Here is a 17,999-nt window from a genome sequence, read left to right on the forward strand (position 1 = left end):
AATTCAAATTAATAATTTCAAACTTAAAAGTAATATTTCTTTATAAAATATGTTTTGTATTTATTTTATCTTTTATTTTATTATTTTATATGTAATATGTAGAAATGTATAATTATACATGAAAATATTAATGTAATATGTTAAACAAAATTCATAACGCACTAATATATTAATACAAAAATAATATTACAAATATATTTAGCAATGAAATTCATTATATTGTTGTGTAATGTATTTTAAATATTAAATTTATAATCAAAAAGGGAAGTTAAATTTTTTTCTTTATATAAAGAAAAATAGGCATAAAAAATCTTTCAGAACATTAAAAATAAATAAAAAATCTTTTACTTTTTAAAGATCTTTACCTTTAAATTTGTTGTCTCTCTTTTAATTTTAAACTTTAATTTTTAAATGCTTGTGGATGTATAGAAACTGTATGCTTGCATTACTACGAAAACAGTGTCTCCGATAATTATGCACACACAGCACTATTTGTCTGCTTCGTGCCCCCACATCGCGTAATCGGACAAATTACATGAACGGCTATCTCGCGCAGAACGTCCTCCAATTGCGCACGTTGTGGATCGTGACTTCTAAGTGATACAGCTATTTGAGATGCGCCGCGAAACTTTTGAATTACATGTAAACACTTTCGGCGGAGAAGATAAGATAAAACAAGCTGAGAAAATTGCACTCCGAGACGCATGACCCCGTACATATGAAACATTTGTCTCGGTCTTGATGTTCAATGGCGTTCAATGCCGAATTAATCGTCAACGATTACGGAGTTTTTGTGATTTTCACAAGCATTATCACGCATAACAAACGTTTTATCTGACTCCTTAACAAGCAATTAACAGCAACTGCGTTTTGTGCCAACGTAACAAACTTCGACTTGTAAGTGAAATTCTAGTGATTGAAAAAATCCCTGTTGACTGGATGTAAATTATTTTATTGACACGTGTCGTTTGATTGTGTGAGACTCTAAATAAATCAATTTAACAAATTGTTTCAAAGTGATTAAATCGGCTTTATTAGCACAATTTTCTATATGCACTTTAATTAATATAAAATAGCTTGCTCGATCAATGTTTGGGTTATGCAAAATCAGTGCGCAGAGGATTGTTTCCTTTGGTCTCAAGATAAGCGAATTGATATGGTGTAAGCATGAGCATGCATTTTTGCTTGGTAAGTACAGGTTCTATTTAATAACAGTGAGTTCTTATAATTTTCTGTTTCTTTTATATCTCATTTTCCTAAATTTCATACGAGAAAAAAATTATTTTCTCTCAATTTTATTTTGATAAAAAGTAACCTAACAATACTTGTCGTTACTGTCATCAATGCTCTTCAGAATCTGACCGGATACTTTTCGAAGTTTCCGATAATGCGAAAACGGAAGTATTCGGCGAAGTGAAAACTCGTTTTAAAGATGGGATGCAAGTTTAGCATATTGGAGTGCATTAGAGGCAAAGTCGAGCAGAAGAGCATATCATCGGAAACTAGGAGTTCTCTAGTTACAAGCGGTACGTTGCTCTCTCTTTTATGCTCTCTTTTTTCTTTTTCCAATATATTTTTCTTTTTATCTTATATATATATATTTTTAAACAAATAATTTATTTTTATTTCCAAATCTTTGTTAAGCTCAAAAGTTATAAAGCAAAAGATGTAGATAAAATAAAATTGAAAAGATGTTTTAGTATAATATAATCTAGGTTTTAGTATAAAGATCTATAAATTTTACGTTACATTTATGCAATCATAAATTCAAATTTTTTATTATCGGAAATATTGTAAAAATGATTGCGAAGATTGTATCTTTTTTATATTTTATATTTTATATTTATCTATACTTTATATTAATTATATCTCAGTGAATGGCACTATAAGAACTGTATATAAACCACATACGTCAATCTCTAATTACACATTTTTATGTAAAACTTTTTTTTCTCTGGCTGCATAATGTATAATTAAGTTTGCACATATTTGGCTCATGGGCACACGTGATACATGACTGGAGACCGTCAAACTTCAAAGCATAGCAATCTTCTCTCGAAGATCGAATTCTGTGGGTAGTTACGTTCTTGTTCAGTATTTATTCGTTGATTGCTTTAAAGCTGTAGAAAGCAATCCGTCAAAATTTTTTTTTAAATAACTATTTCTATCTTTCTTCTGCATTGCATTAATTTAATTTATATTCGCATATATATCTTGATGTTTAAAATTTATTAAATATTGTATAATACATGCTTGATAATATAACTGTGTAATAGTATAATACTAACAATAAATTTTAAACATTATGTCTTAAAATGCACTCTTGCATTAAAAATTTAAAAAATTTTTGCTATATCGAATAAAACAATATTTTGTTATATCAATTAAAGCATGTACATATTATGCTGGAAAAAGAAATTTTAATCGGACATATATAATATAATTTATGATTTTATTAATATTATTATTTCCAAATATAGAATATTTATACATAAACTTGCAACTGCTATAAAAATAACTATTTGTTAAATTAAAAATGGAATTTATATTAAAAGATTACATATATTACATATATCAAAAATTTTTCATGTCATATGTAAAAAAAATGTTTTCCATAGTTAAAAAATATTTCTTATGGACAAATAAGATTTTGTTGATCAAACAGATTTTATTTCTTTCTTCGACTTTCTAATCATAATATCGATTGCCGCGCGTCCGTCTATCTTTCATGAAAAAGAGAGGAAGGGCGGAGAGGTAAGCCTCACACAGGTAACAGTCATTCTCCTTGACCTAGTCTACAACTGACCACACTGTGCGTGTATTGGTTGAGGTCATCGTTCGAGACGTGAATTAATCAGATATATGAATCCAGATAGTAATGCGACATGTTTCTAATTTTTCGATTTAGGAGTCTGAACGCAGTGTCGAGGTGAAATCATGTAATATTTCATTCTCAAGGATTGACTCTAGAATAAAATTGATTGTTCTTCTTACGTTGAATGATTTTTGTAACTCAATCTCTATAGTTTTTTTATTTTTTCTAATTCTATATATTTATTCCGTACCTGTCAATAATTTTCTTAGTTTATGTGAGAACTACTCATATCATTATTAAACTTTTTAATCACTTTTATCTTTAAATATTTAATGAGTAATATATTTATTTCTTATAACAACCATCTGTTTTCCAGATAGTAATTCTCATGCGAAAAATTGAGTTTTATTAGACATTAATTAAGTTACTATTTCCAATTTGTCGTGAGCTATTCTGCATGTTCTGCAAAGATTACGTAAACAAGCGTTCTATTCGTTCCTCTTTATGTGATCATCGTTGTGACGCAGCTTACAGATAAATATTCTACAGCCATATGCGCACAATTTCAGATATCGATTTAATGTTAGATTTTTATCACAAATTTATGTAAATGCAGATTAGGTATTTGATCGAGTATCGATTCTTTCAATAGTTTATGAGATGTTTTAAGTCTTAAGTTATTAGTCTCTTTGTTTTGCTAGCGACAAGTATTTATATGTAGATATTATTTACAGATGCTACAGAGACCGACAGGGACGAAGAAAGTCCGTGTCTCGCGTTCGACAAGCGCCGCTTTGTCGCCGAAGAGGATGATCATAAAGTAGCGAAACGTTAGTTACAATTAATCATTATGTAAATATTATCCAACATCAAGTACAGTCAAAGATCGTGATGCTCTCTCATGACGAGAGTGCTTACATTTTACATATAATCCAAGATCGTTTTATATTTTATCAATATTATATTTATACGTCCGTATATATTTTCCCTTCCAATTAACTAATAAAATTAATTTTATTAATATGTTTTCTTGATATATAAAATATTGAAGGATATAAACTACTTAATTAATATGACAATATATACGATATTTTTGCATTCATATAAGCAAGTACCGGTTTCTTGGATCTTTATCTTATCAGATTTGAGATTATTGAAGTAACGAAGTAATTTAAATCAAATGCCTGTGCCATTAATAATATACTAATTCTCATTTTAAGCGAAATAATTTTCATATAATTGTTTTCCTAAATACTTTTATTACTATATAACTTATTTAATATCTTTTTCTCTTCCAAGTTTAATAATCTACGATCATTTAATTTAAGACGCAATAATTTTATATTGCTTCTGTTCTAAATCTTTTTTGATTTAAATCTTTAACTGATTTAATTTTAATATTTGCTTTTTTTTTGCAAATAGCGTTTTACTGCCATTCTACTTCAAAATATAATTTTTTTTAACTTAATATTTGGTGCAATACATTAGTGTTCTATGCTCGTGTATCGTATTAAATCCATCTACAGTATCTCTGGTCTCCTCGACGACGCTATCGCGTCGCTCCTCCGGGGCCAGTCACTCTCGAATAGAATTTTAACTTGGTCGATTCGGTACTCTCGGTCAGTCGCTGTCTTTGGGCCGCAAATGACACATCGTTCGGCATTGACGCATATATACATATGCCGATCTCGCGATTTCAACGGCCGCAAACAGTGTCGGAACAAGTATTTTAATTTCATTAACTGTGAAATCTTATGAAACTGATCTCTTTGAGTGCACGTGTTGTGAACGAATGATCAAATATACTGCTCTCAAATGCGATATCAAAAGAACAATCAAATTTGCAGAATATGAACTAAATCTTGACTTGAAGTAAATACATGATATAATTAAGAATAATAAAGATGTGAGAAATTTTTTTTATTTCAAAATTCTTTTAAAACAAAAATTGTAAAAGTTTAAAAAAATTATTATTATAAAAATAATTTAATTTTATCATTATTTCTTGTTCTGATAAAAAATAAAAGATTACATTTAATTCAATTGTATATCATTTTTCAACAAAGTGTTTTTGGAATAATTCTAAATTAAGATTATACAATTATATATATATATTTCCGAACTTGATCTTTGGAACAAAGATAATCTGTCGACCAATTTAGTTAAATCTAAGCAATTGAGACACTCAACACATCTCCAAAATAAAAAATCCGATAAAATTTCATTGATTATTTCTATTAATTAAAATTATATCGTTATTTGGCATGTCACAACTTGATTTGCGACTATAAGCAATTCTAAATATTTTATTAAAATAAATCTTTTTATAACAATTCTGTAATTTTAATGAAATATATGCATTTTACATTTTAATAATTTTGAGCTATTTATAAATTACAAATACAAGTTGAATTTTTTAAATAATGGTTTTATAAAATAACTCTTTCATTTTATACTATTAACAATCCAAGTTTTGTTTTACTATATTTAGTGAATTATAACAAATTTTTAATTTGAAATGTTTTTATATATTTTATGACATATTGTATTATATTTTTATATAGATTATATAACTTTAATTTTTTATTAATAAAAGAGAATATTATTAAAGCAGATAGCAGAATTATATACTATTGATAAGCAGAATTGCAAAATATTTATAAATATAATATTAATTTGTAAGAGATTATATTTGCAATAATAAACATACATTTTTTATTTACGTTATATTGAAAATTAATATATGTGTGATTGTGTGACTAATAATATAAAATCTATGATAAAAATGTTTAGTAATATATCTACCAAAAGATTTGAAATAATTAAAGTTTATTATAAAAACATAAAATAAATTTAAACTTATATGTATATTAATTAGCATGGCAATTTTTAGAAAAAATTCTATAATAAAAGTTTAATGTGTGTAAACAGTGATAAATAATAACATAACACTCAAGTGTGATGAGAATAGATACGAAGAACAGTTTTATACAGTATGAAATCACGTAACTCTGCATAACTCAATGATTGCAAGGTCAAAAACATAATTCATATGGCATCGCCGCCGAATAAGTATTTTTTTCCAAGCGAGAATGAAGACAGTTTGGAGGATGAATTATTTTCAATTCATTTCTTCGGTGCGTAAAAAAACATATTTGATTTTGACTTTACTATAAAATACACATGCGCTCTTTATATATTAATTTTTTTTATAGCATATACATTATTCTATTAATAGAACGTATTTTTCTTTAAAATAATTGCAGCAACTATTAATCCTCTTTACCAATTAGATTCAATTGACTTTTAATTGCAATTAATGCTACTGTGACCCATAAACCCCATAAGATACGCATATTGAACAGACGACCGCATCCTCAATGAGCTTCGTCACTATAATTACTAATGCATTGACAACTGAATCCCTGTTAATTGATAGATTGAGAATATAGAGTGTCGCTTTTAAAGTTACGCAAAACTAAACATGGCTCTAAAGTCGATAGGCCTTCAATTACAAAGCTATGGTCACACTTAACTACCTGTTACTGAGAATTTTTGATTATTCGAAAAACATCTCTGAGCATTGGAGCATCATTATAATTGAATTCATGAATTTTCAATGGAATTGTTTCAGATAAGACGGATGTGCTTGACATTGTGGATAAAAAGTACGAGAAAACACTTTTCGAGGACATCACGCACGATGAGAATGGCGATTACTTGACTATCGTAAGTTACATTGTCATTTCTCATAGTAAATATAAATTGTTTTATTTTATATAATTAACTTTTATGTAATTAACTTGCATTTTTTATATATTGCATCTCTTTTTATACAAACAAACTAAGAAGCAACTTATTTTTTATATTATTAATTTATCTTTCTGCTGATTATTTATTATGGATTAGCAATATATTGATTATTAATATATTAGCAAAATTTTTAAATTTTTTTATAAAAGAAATTTTAAAGTTATAATATTATTAATAAATTATAATATTAATATTATTATATTATAATATTATTATTAATAAATAATTTTTAATTTTTAATTTTATATTAATATAATAAATTTTGCGAATATTTTCTATAATTGTTTTTTTCTCGATGAAACAAAAGATAAGATAATATTTTGTTGGACTTTTCGAGAAAACAAACTTTTAATTTATCTATTAGCAAGCACGATGAAAAATGATTAAAGACAATGTATATTGACGATACGTGACGCGACGTGTGACGTAGACGTGCGTTATCACGTTTCTATTAATCAAACCTGCGCTATCTAGACTCCTTCACATTTATAACCAAAGATAAGAATCGCATAGGCATTGCTATTTTGCATGTTTTTGAATGCGGATAACAAACAGATTGATTTTTATAATACCGCGTTGCTGTTTTTTCTCTTTTAAAACGTAAAATCATTGATATTTTAAAACGCATTGATATTTTAATTACGTTACGTAAATGGAATGCGTAGTTATTTAATAAAAATTTCTTTGCATTATATATATTTTTCTTTATTTTATCATTGTTTTATTGTTTAATATTTTAAAGATTATAAATATGTACGCAAATAAAAATATTTGTATTAGTATAAAACCGCTATATCTAAATGTTCTGCCTAATTGTCAGTTTAAACTTGCTATTTTTAAATGTGTAAATTAATCGCTGTCTCATCGTAATTCTCTCTTTTATTTCTAAGTTTATTGTTCTGTATTATTGTTCTGCCTTAAGTACATACTATTTGTCTATAAAGTATCATCATCATGTTCAATTTCTAGAAAGAATTATTAATTTGTAAAGAAAATCGAAAATTATATAAAATATTCTAAGAAAAAGAAGAAAAAAAGCTATACGGAAGTGCGCGCATAAATAGATCGAAAAGGGAAGCGAATTTCCTTTACGGAGAATGTTTGATTAAGGGTACGTAACAAAAAAAAAAAAAAAAAGAAAAGACAAGAAAAAAAGCGAGGAATAATGTAGCGAAGGGTGGCTTTCGCCGTCAGCCCTCTCCGTTCTCACAGGACTTCATTATAAAACCCGCAATCAAATCCCTCCTTCCTGCGATTTATATGACAAAAACTACGCGAGCATCGATTCTAAATATACATTGCGTTTTCTGCGTATCGCTGACGCGGCCTTTCATCGAGAGAGCCAGGCCCTTTCAATAATTCGCGCGGCGTTTACCGCAAAGTTTCTCACGGGGATGATGAAAGGGGTGATGCTCGATCGACTCGATAGTTCCCTGTCTCACACGGTCCGATTAAATATGAAAATCGCTGTGTGCGCTTCTCCAAGTCGCGAGCATAAGCGTCGGATGAATAATTGATTCGCGACGCGCAATCGCGGTAAGGACGATTCCTCTCATTCGGTTGCCTCTCCTCGATCAGACAAGATCTGGCCGCTCGCGAGCCCCGTCTATAGACAGGTGTCTATAGACTGTCTATAGACACTTATACCTCTAGAGAAGTACGAGACAGTCAAATGGGAAACGACAGTCGAAACCGATGAGGTTCTCGTGATCAAGATATGCGGATGTATCGTACGCGATTTTCATTGTTTCGGGCTGTCCGAAAAATGTCAGGTAAGAGAAGGTGCTCATGTCCGGTTTCGCACGTGTCGGAAAAACGGCACACACACACAAAGCAAGAAAAAATCAATGACTTGCACGTCGCGTGTCTCCAAAGTGTAAAGCCGCTTTGCCATAAATTTTCTCTTATTTTCGACGAGAGCAATAAGCGGCTTCTGATCTCTTGCGTGGGATGAACACGAGCTATAGTCTCCCTGAATCCGAGAAAGAAGTGATTAGGCAAAAGTTTAAAACACACAATGTAATGTTGATCTCTTATTTTCTTCACTTTACTGTCGCTCCCCTTCGTGTTAATCGTTGTTACCTAAGTGTACTTGGAGCTTATGTACTCTCTATATAGTCGAGCAATCGAGTTCAGACAGAGTGAAACGTAATCGGAGTTGACGTACGACAATTATTCTGATTGAATTAGCAGAGAGTGGATTTGATGTTTCGAGAAAGTTTGATGCTATAAGCTCAAAAACGAACATGTTTTGCTAAGTTTAATGCTAAACGAGTAATTTGCGAAACTATCTGTTGACAGGGAGCTCCACGAATTTTCGCATTACTTCTATGTGATATAAGTTCTCTACTTATTATTTTTTCGGATTAGCAATCGATACCTCTATTGTTTCTTCCTGGTTTCTTACTTATATTAATTTAACAAGATAATAAAAAATAACTGTCACCTACGGTCACTTATTTACTGTTACATTTACCTCCATGTAAAACGGTGATTAATACCTTGAAGACTTGCGACAAATCGATAACACGACGATGACTAACAGTTTTATCACAAAACATTTTCCTCGGTTGCAGAACTTTTTCTACCTAAACACGAACGAACTTCTCTACCCTTGCTGTAGATTATCTTCGTCCAGCAATTAAAAAAACGAATATGAGTGACATATGCTCTCCAGCCTAGCATCTATTTTTTTTAATTAGCAATAGTCTGTTCGAAGCACGAAAAAGAGTTTGATAGAACTTATGCTTTAAACCGTCTAGAATAGACTCGCAATTTATATAGACGGACTATAGAATTCTCTTCTATCTAATTTTACACGTTAGGTAGTGAATCACGACAATATCCAGAGGCAACCAACTATAATAACTCAAGTAACGTTTTTCTTTGTAAATTGTTCGTAAACGATTATTGCTTAACATAAAAATTTATTTAATTAAAAAATTATAATATTTATGTGTGTATTATGTATGTAAAGTTTAGTATAAATTTGGTATAAAAAAATCAATGAACAATTTTAAATAATTGTTTGCAATTAAAATTAAATTATAAATTTATGCTATCAGAGAAAAATGCATATAAAAATTTAAAAATAAATGGATTAATTTTTCTTCAGAGGAATAACAATATCTCTTATTTATAAACACGTTTTTCCATAAGATATATAAGTAGTCTTATCCGACATGCAAACGCCTTATCGCAGACAGATTTCTGCTACTGATATATCGAACGAATAATCTCGTTATCTCACAATCGATGATCAGTATCGCAATAATTGTCCTCTCAAACGTAACGTATCGTAATACGAGTATCGCAGTAGTTCGATAAAGTTAAGGATTAATGTTAAAATATCAGACATTTATTGTAAATCGGTTTAGAAAAATTGCGAAAAATACATATTCTCAAAATAAAACATTAATTTATTAATTACGCTATAAATGCTTTATGAAATAATTGATAAGCTTCAAACTGCTAATGTGCAGCGTGATGCATCGTTATCTATGCAGTTGCTCTTTTACCTCTATCGCGCTAATAAGGCATTGAAAAATGAACAGACAACCAACTCTACCGGTGCTCTACGTCTGCGGTGAGACTGACGACAATAATGTTGATAAAAAGGAATCGCGAGCTTGGTATAGTGGGATTTTTAGTATCATGTGCGGGCATATACAAAAGAAATGGTGCGCTAAAAATAAAATGCAAGTGACTGACAATGAGTTAGCTCCACAACTAATAATCCACAGTAGGGTACGATTTAACACTATAAATATCATTTCTCAAATTTGTGCAATAATCATAATTCTCTTAAAATATAATAGGCTAAAGAGATTATAGTAGAATAAATTAATTCTCTTTTTCCATAAATTGTGCGAAATATATATAGCGCATTTTTAACATGATATAAAAAAATGTAAATTTTCGATAAAAGCAACTAAGGCTGCAATCTATCAGTGGTTGACTATATGCTTCAAAATCGGCCTTTATTATTTTGAAGTATGTATACAATCACGTCAATCTCGTTGTTTGGTTATCGTCACATGTTTAGTTTATGTAGGTTATAATAATACAATCTCACAATCTATTAATTTACTGCAAATGAAAGATCAAGTTAAAATTCGATTTTATGAAAATGCTAAAAATGTGGAAAAAAATCCACGCGCGCGTCGTCGAGCGAAAATTTGCAAACCACTTGAATCAACATTCTTAGATAAAGGAGAACCAGTATGTATCCGGTGCACTGATATCAATGCATTAATAAATTAAATAATTTAATTACATTACAAAATTTAATTACACATTTAATTTAATTACTCATTGCAAACATACACACATACAAACACAAATTATAACAAAACGTCGGTTATTTTCTTCTCAACTATCCATTTTATACGTTACATTATACATTTATTATTTAACTTTGCAAATTATTTTGTGCTGTTTACAGAAGGGTCCTCAAGATCTCAGTAATTATTTATTGACAGCCACCGTTCCCAGTATCGTGAAAGTAAGTACCGCGATATTTTTGTAATAGAATTGTAATAAGAAATTCGGCTTTATAGCATCTCATATATAATATATATGAGTTATTTTCTTCTTCAGTCTTCTATCAAATTAAGTAATTTCTGCATTGTGCAGATATTATTAGTCTTTAGTAAAGATGATCAGCAAATGGATATACTTGCTAATGCTGCAAGAAGATTGGGTTGGAGTGTGTCGGTGGCGAAAGATGCGGAAAAAGCGATAGAACTTTTTCAAAATCGCGCTCACGAATTAGTGATTATTGATCGTAGAGGACATCACGCAGCCGAAGGCGATGTTATTTGTAGGTATGTGTGGTAGATTATTTAAATATGATATATATATAATAGAAATATATATATGTGCAAAAAATATATATAAGAAAAGAAGTTATATAGAAATAGGAATAAAACAGTAACTTTGAATATAAGATTTAGATTATAACATAAGAATATAAGATTATTTGTATGCAGAGAAAGCTATAATATATCGAATTGTTCGAGTAATATTTAAATTACAGATATCACGTTGTTATTTGAGCATAAAATAAATTTATTTTATTGAAGAAAATTTTATCATTCTTCATAACGATAGATTATTTAGATATTTTTATATAACTTTGTATATTTTATTATATATTGATTTCAGAGCAATCAGATCAAGTCCGATATACCATAATTCTATCATAATAGCGCTCGTGAAAAAATCGTAAGTTTTTCTACAATAATCTTTTTTTTTATTATTTAAGTTATAATCTTGCGTGTCTTCTTATAGATACTTTATGCTCGACGAGAAAGACCATATTGTGGCATTGAACTTATTAGAAACAGGCTTTAGTAGAGTAAGCATTTAAGCAAATACAAGAAAACTTAGAAAAATATAGTAAAAATTTATTAGATAAATTTTTTGATATTTTTAATTTATTTATATATATATATATTTTTTTTAGGCACTGATGGAATGTTCACATGAAGGTATATTAATAAACGAATTAGTAGGAATATATACTAGCTCATTATTGCCGAGAACACAACTCTCAGCAGCGCATGCACTGTATTTGGCACTTAACCGATGTCGTGATATGGTGCATGTGACTAATGATAAAAATATTATACAGGTATCATGAGTAATAAATTGAAATTTACAACGTTCTATAATTCATCAATATATAATTTATCTTTTTTTTTAATATTCAATATTTTCAATTAAAATAAAGAAATTGTATATTTTGTTGTATGCATTATTTGCACAAGATTCTCATTTCATTATATACGAATAGATGTATATAGATTATAATTTCACGTTATTTTTTAGTTTTTAAATAAAGTCAGCGAAAAATTGTTAGGATATAAAACAGAGGAAATGATGGGGAGAAATCTTTCAGAGATAATCTATTACGAAAATTTTCCTCTCATGGAGCAGCAATTGAGTAAAGGTCGGGAATTCGAAGGAAATGTGAATTGCAGGAGAAAAAATAATCAAATGATTACGATTAATTGCAGAATAATTCCGTTTTGTACTACGTTAAAGTACGTTATTATAGTCCAAACATATTATATCTTTTTTTGTAAATATATAAAATATTATTATCTAATATTAATTTATAAATTTTGATAAAAGTTTTCCATACATCCATATTTTTAACATCTTTTAAAATTATTATTATATAAAATACTACTTAAATAAAATACTATTACATTATTAAAATCTCATTTGTTCACTATTTTATATATATCAGCGATTCTATTAATTATTTCATCAATCATTACATTTATCTATAGAAAACCGACTCATTACATATACGTATACGACACTACGTATCTATTGGACAACTCAACACCGATAAGTCCTATTGGTAGCCCATCGCATCCTCCATTCAGAGCAAGTGTATTATCAAACGCACGAAAATCCTCAGACGTTAAATCTAGTATAAGTGAAGGTAAAATACTTGTACCAATTATTAAATAATATCATTGATATTAATCAATTGTATCAACAATTAGAAGAATCAATCATCCAATGTCAATCAATATGGATAATTATTGCTCTAGTTTACTAATATAATATTGTTTGATATAAAAACAAGTAATATTTAGAAATACGAATTAGGTCATCAACAATTTTATAATGCACTTTGTAGGATATATTTTTAAGTTAGAAAGTTATCGTGTGTCTGATAATGTTATATATCGCTATCGTAAACGTGTCAAGAAATTTAATAGTGTAAACCTGAAACATCTGTTATACATATAGATATCGGATAATAGAAAAGCTTTATGTCTATCGTTTTAATATTAATCTGCATCGTTGTGATCTATTAAACGATCAAGCATTCTATTATTATATCACATAATTATTTTAATATATATAATAATTTTTACAAAATTACATTTTAATGCACATAATTTTAATTGTCTTTAAAATGAGAAATTATGTAACAATTTTATAATACTATATTAGCTAACCCTTTAATATAAAAGATTGTACTTCTGTTACAGGCCGTAGGCGGTCTAGTTTGCAAAAATTGCAAACCTTGCAACTAGAAGCTCCTATCACTAAAGTCATTACGTTACTTTCAAATGCAGTTACTGATACTAATCCGGAAACAGCGGCGCAGATCGGTAAAGTACGTAATTAATTGCTGCTCATGTGTCGCTCTATAATTATGTTCATTCAATCAAATGTATGTTGCGCACTATTATAAAACATCTGCGTCTTTCAGGCGATCGATATCTTAAAGACGACAGAACTTTACGTCCCGCATCTTAAGGAGGATAGAGCGACATATAGTGATCCAGTTGCGACAGATCTCGTTGGCGCGTTACTTGCTGTAAGAGTTTTACTGCTTTCTATTTCATATGGTAAACCTTGTCACAAAGTGTGTCATAAATGTAAATTTTTAGCATGCACAAATTTTTTTAATTTTTTCTAATTTTTTGACGTTTGCTGTTAATTAACAGTCTCCGCGCACAGCATGGGAGTCTAGAAGATCATCGTCAGATTCCGCGAGATTATCCACTATCAAACCTATCACGAGTCCAGTCAATTCGCGTGTACAAATGAAACATTTCCGGGGACCGCAAGAAATTGCAGAGATACTTGACAAGAGTCTCGATTGGAACTTTGAGATATTTAAACTTGAAATACTAACGGAGAAGAGGTTAATTATTAATACACATTTTTTCATGATATATTGTAACAGTTTTATAATTATTAATTTACATCACTTATCATTATTTTTGATGAGATATTTGATCTGAGGTATTTCATTCTCTTTAGATATATTGCACTATTATATCTATTTAGTAAACAATTTTAAAACTTTTTCGCGTTTTCTTTTTTCTTTTTATAGATGTATACTGCTTGAATTGATTATGCCGTTATTATTATAAATGTTACAGACCACTTGTTTTTTTGGGATTAACAATCATGAATTTGTATCAAGTACCCGCAAAATTAAATTGCGACGAGAAAACTTTGCAAAATTGGTTAGCTATTATCGAGCACAATTATAACGCGGATAATAGTTATCACAATTCAACGCATGCGGCCGACGTTTTGCAAGCAACTGCGAGATTCATGCAATCGAAGAGGCTCAAGGAAATTTTGGAGCCTTTAGATGAAGTTGCTGCTTTAATCGCGGCGGCTGCGCACGATATTGATCATCCTGGACGGTCCAGGTAACCTACTTTCGATATTGAGAGATAAAACAAAATATGTTAGCACATTAAAGTTTCCAATAATATAATTAAATTTTTTTATATCCTATTTGTTTTAATTTTCTATATAACACATTTGAAATTTATTAAAAATTTTTTTTAGCTGTATGTTTTTTTAGTTTTTAGGAAAGTTTTGAAGAAAGTTTCTTAGCAGAAATTTAATTAATGTCTATTACTTGTCAAAAACTTTCAATCTTAAAATTGAATATATTAATCAGATTTTGAATTTAAATTATCTTTCAGTCAATTCCTTTGCAATGCTAATAATCGCTTGGCAATACTATACAATGATCTGTCAGTTCTCGAATCACATCATGCAGCCTTAACATTTAAACTGTCATTATCCGACGATAGTGTAAATATCTTTAAGGTAAATTTCTCAGTACATTTTGTATCGTAAATTTGAAAGTTTAACATGTAAAATAATCCAAAGATATAATACTGAGTTAAATGTCTGCTTTAGAATCTGGAGCAAGACGCATACAAACTGTTGCGACAAAATGTCATTGACATGATTTTGGCGACCGAAATGACGAAGCATTTCGAGCATCTAGCGAAGTTCATGAATGTTTGCAGCGCGAGAATCGGCGACGGACAAGAGGTAACATATATTATATATATATAAATTATTATATATTATCACAAATTTCTATTAAATTGAAATTTATAGTACATTGCTATGCTGATCCCACCTTCTATTATTATTTTTTAAAAGTAATAGTTGTTATGTGAATAATCCGAGATATATGCAAGAGAAAAAATAATATCTAATTAAATATTAAATTTAAAAAATTCTTTCGCAGACTTATTCAGATTCTCTAGATATGTCAGTGTTATTGCAACCAGATAATGTAATATTGGTTAAAAGAATGATGATCAAATGCGCGGACGTATCTAATCCAACGCGACCGCTAAAATGTTGCGTCGAATGGGCGAGACGAATCGCCGAGGAGTATTTTAGCCAGGTACATATTTCACTAATAATACAAAAAATTGTTCATTTTAAAGAAGATAATTCACTCTTTGCGCGTTTACGACAAATTATCGATAATTTTCAGACCGATGAAGAGAAAAGATTAAAAATGCCAGTAGTAATGCCGATGTTTGATAGACTGACGTGTTCAATACCGAAATCGCAAATTGGCTTCGTCGATTATATCATCAACGATATGATCGAGGCTTGGGATGGTTTGTTTCTTCTCATTTTTGCAGATGTTATTAAAAAAAGATATTCAAATTTTTATGTTATTTACTTTACAGTGTTTATCGACATGCCGGAGATGTTGGGCTATATGCGGCATAACTATGACAAATGGAAAGAGTATAATGTAAGACATTAGCTTTCAATTTTATCTTTAATTCAAATACTTTGAAATATAATTAATTTAATATTAAATTAAAATTTATAATAATGTTTTTTTAATTTTTTAATATTATCTTCTATAATTTGAAGAATTCATGAAAGATAAATATCTATATAATAATGTTTTAATATTTAAATCTATCATACTTTTGATCTCTGTTGGTTTAATTCTATATTTATTCACTAATGTATTTTGTTTTAAATTGTATGTCTCATAGGAACAGGGTATATCTACTTTGCAGGATGTTGAGAAGCTGCAACAACATCCCGACATGCAAATACCGCGATCCTCTTAATGGAAAGCGCATCGTTTAGTTTTGCTTTTCATTATTTATGCTACTATTATTGCAAAAAACACACGTGTATAGCATTTACATATTTAAAGATAGAATAGCGACATGTCATATATACACTTTCAAATAATTTCTATAAAAAAATGTGTAATTCACCGTTTTCCTCAGACATATTTCTCTCACTCAACATTCTCTTTATTTATATATAACTCCATTTTCCTCAATGTGAGATACTTGCCCTATTTTAAAAACATGTGACGCACATTAGTAAGATATATATAGTATATATAAAAAAAGAAATACCTTTGCATATAGCTTCTGCGACTGTTACTTCGAATAAGAGCTTTGCTGCGTTTGATGCATGCTGATCATTAAATTGTACATTTGGGAGCAGCTAGCAAATAAATAAGAATTCTCAAGAACATTGCATTTGAATCATTTTTTTCAACCAGAACTTAATCCCTCTTCTAATTTTGTTGTTTTAAACTTCGATAGTGGCTACTTAGAAGGATTGGTATAATTTGAATAAAAAAAGATTCACACACTAATGTATGTCGGATTCCACTTTATTGTTTCTCTCTTAGCCAAGAAATAGTATCGGGCCTATTTCTATACGCTGCATACAGAATTAAGTAAAATCAGATATAAAATAGATATATAAGCCGCGTATCAGAATAAAATCTCGCGCATTTTTGTCAACGGATCATATGTGATTTCGGCAAATTACAAATTTTTCATTTTAATGTTAATACAGAAAATACGCATTCGCTCTCTCAATCTAAGACTGCTCTGACATAATATTTTTGCATCTAAATATAATAATTTGTTTAATGTTGTTACAAACCGAGAAGAATCGATATAATAACATCAATAGTCCATCGAGTTACAAGCATCGGCCTAACGGATGATTACTATGTATTCATCTTAAAGATTCTTATGTATGCTGATATATTGTGTGTTCATACACATACGCTTTACTTATCATAACATACTTTTGCCGGGACACGCATGAGTAATCATGGCCGTTTTATCCAGTATCAATATATTTAGTTTTTATCCCTAGACGAAGAGACAATCAGAGTATCGAGTCATTTTTTAGAGTTTTTATCTGAAGTCTGTGACACGTAAACATGGAACATTTCACAACAATATCTCGGAATAAAGATAGAGAGATAAGAGAATCTCTTAAGATATTATAAGATTCCTGTCTGGAATTATCGATTAATTATTATTGTTCGTTGGATGTGGTATCGAGTGACAAATAGTATCGCGCGGTAAGTAGTACCGCGCGGTATAAGTAGATAAAGTAATAACTTAATTACGAGCTTATATATAGGTATATATGTATCATTACTACTATATAATAATGCCACATAATATGATTCGTCCGAAGAGCTAAGAATTACGCTTAAAATTAGATTACTCGCGTTTTCTCCCGATACACCCGCCACAAGTGCTTCGCCAAATCTATATAAATT

General features: G+C 29.4%; 1 protein-coding gene across 10 annotated transcripts; it reads left to right on the forward strand.

The window, feature by feature from the left end:
• The first annotated feature begins 360 nt into the window (after nt 1-360).
• Pde8 (phosphodiesterase 8) lies at nt 361-16,936 on the forward strand. Of its 10 annotated transcripts, none has more exons than XM_083045455.1 (21): nt 361-1,188; nt 1,355-1,526; nt 3,550-3,645; nt 6,450-6,544; nt 11,073-11,132; nt 11,228-11,454; nt 11,795-11,854; nt 11,921-11,987; nt 12,096-12,263; nt 12,461-12,675; nt 12,928-13,085; nt 13,645-13,772; nt 13,869-13,976; nt 14,107-14,306; nt 14,548-14,826; nt 15,109-15,235; nt 15,329-15,466; nt 15,669-15,830; nt 15,924-16,053; nt 16,126-16,193; nt 16,447-16,935. In XM_083045455.1, the coding sequence occupies exons 2-21, from the start codon at nt 1,433-1,435 to the stop codon at nt 16,522-16,524; spliced, it is 2,658 nt and encodes an 885-aa protein (XP_082901581.1). In that variant the 5' UTR covers nt 361-1,188; nt 1,355-1,432; the 3' UTR covers nt 16,525-16,935. The 10 variants fall into 10 exon arrangements, with proteins under 10 accessions (XP_082901581.1, XP_082901586.1, XP_082901578.1 ...); XM_083045460.1 differs by having other exon boundaries at nt 11,264-11,454; XM_083045452.1 differs by having other exon boundaries at nt 15,669-16,053; nt 16,447-16,936.
• The last annotated feature ends 1,063 nt before the right edge of the window (nt 16,937-17,999 follow it).

The sequence above is a fragment of the Prenolepis imparis genome, unplaced genomic scaffold, assembly GCF_030444845.1.
Source record: "Prenolepis imparis isolate NDT839.2.m4 unplaced genomic scaffold, iyPreImpa1.0 SCAF_9, whole genome shotgun sequence".
NCBI lineage: Eukaryota > Metazoa > Arthropoda > Insecta > Hymenoptera > Formicidae > Prenolepis > Prenolepis imparis.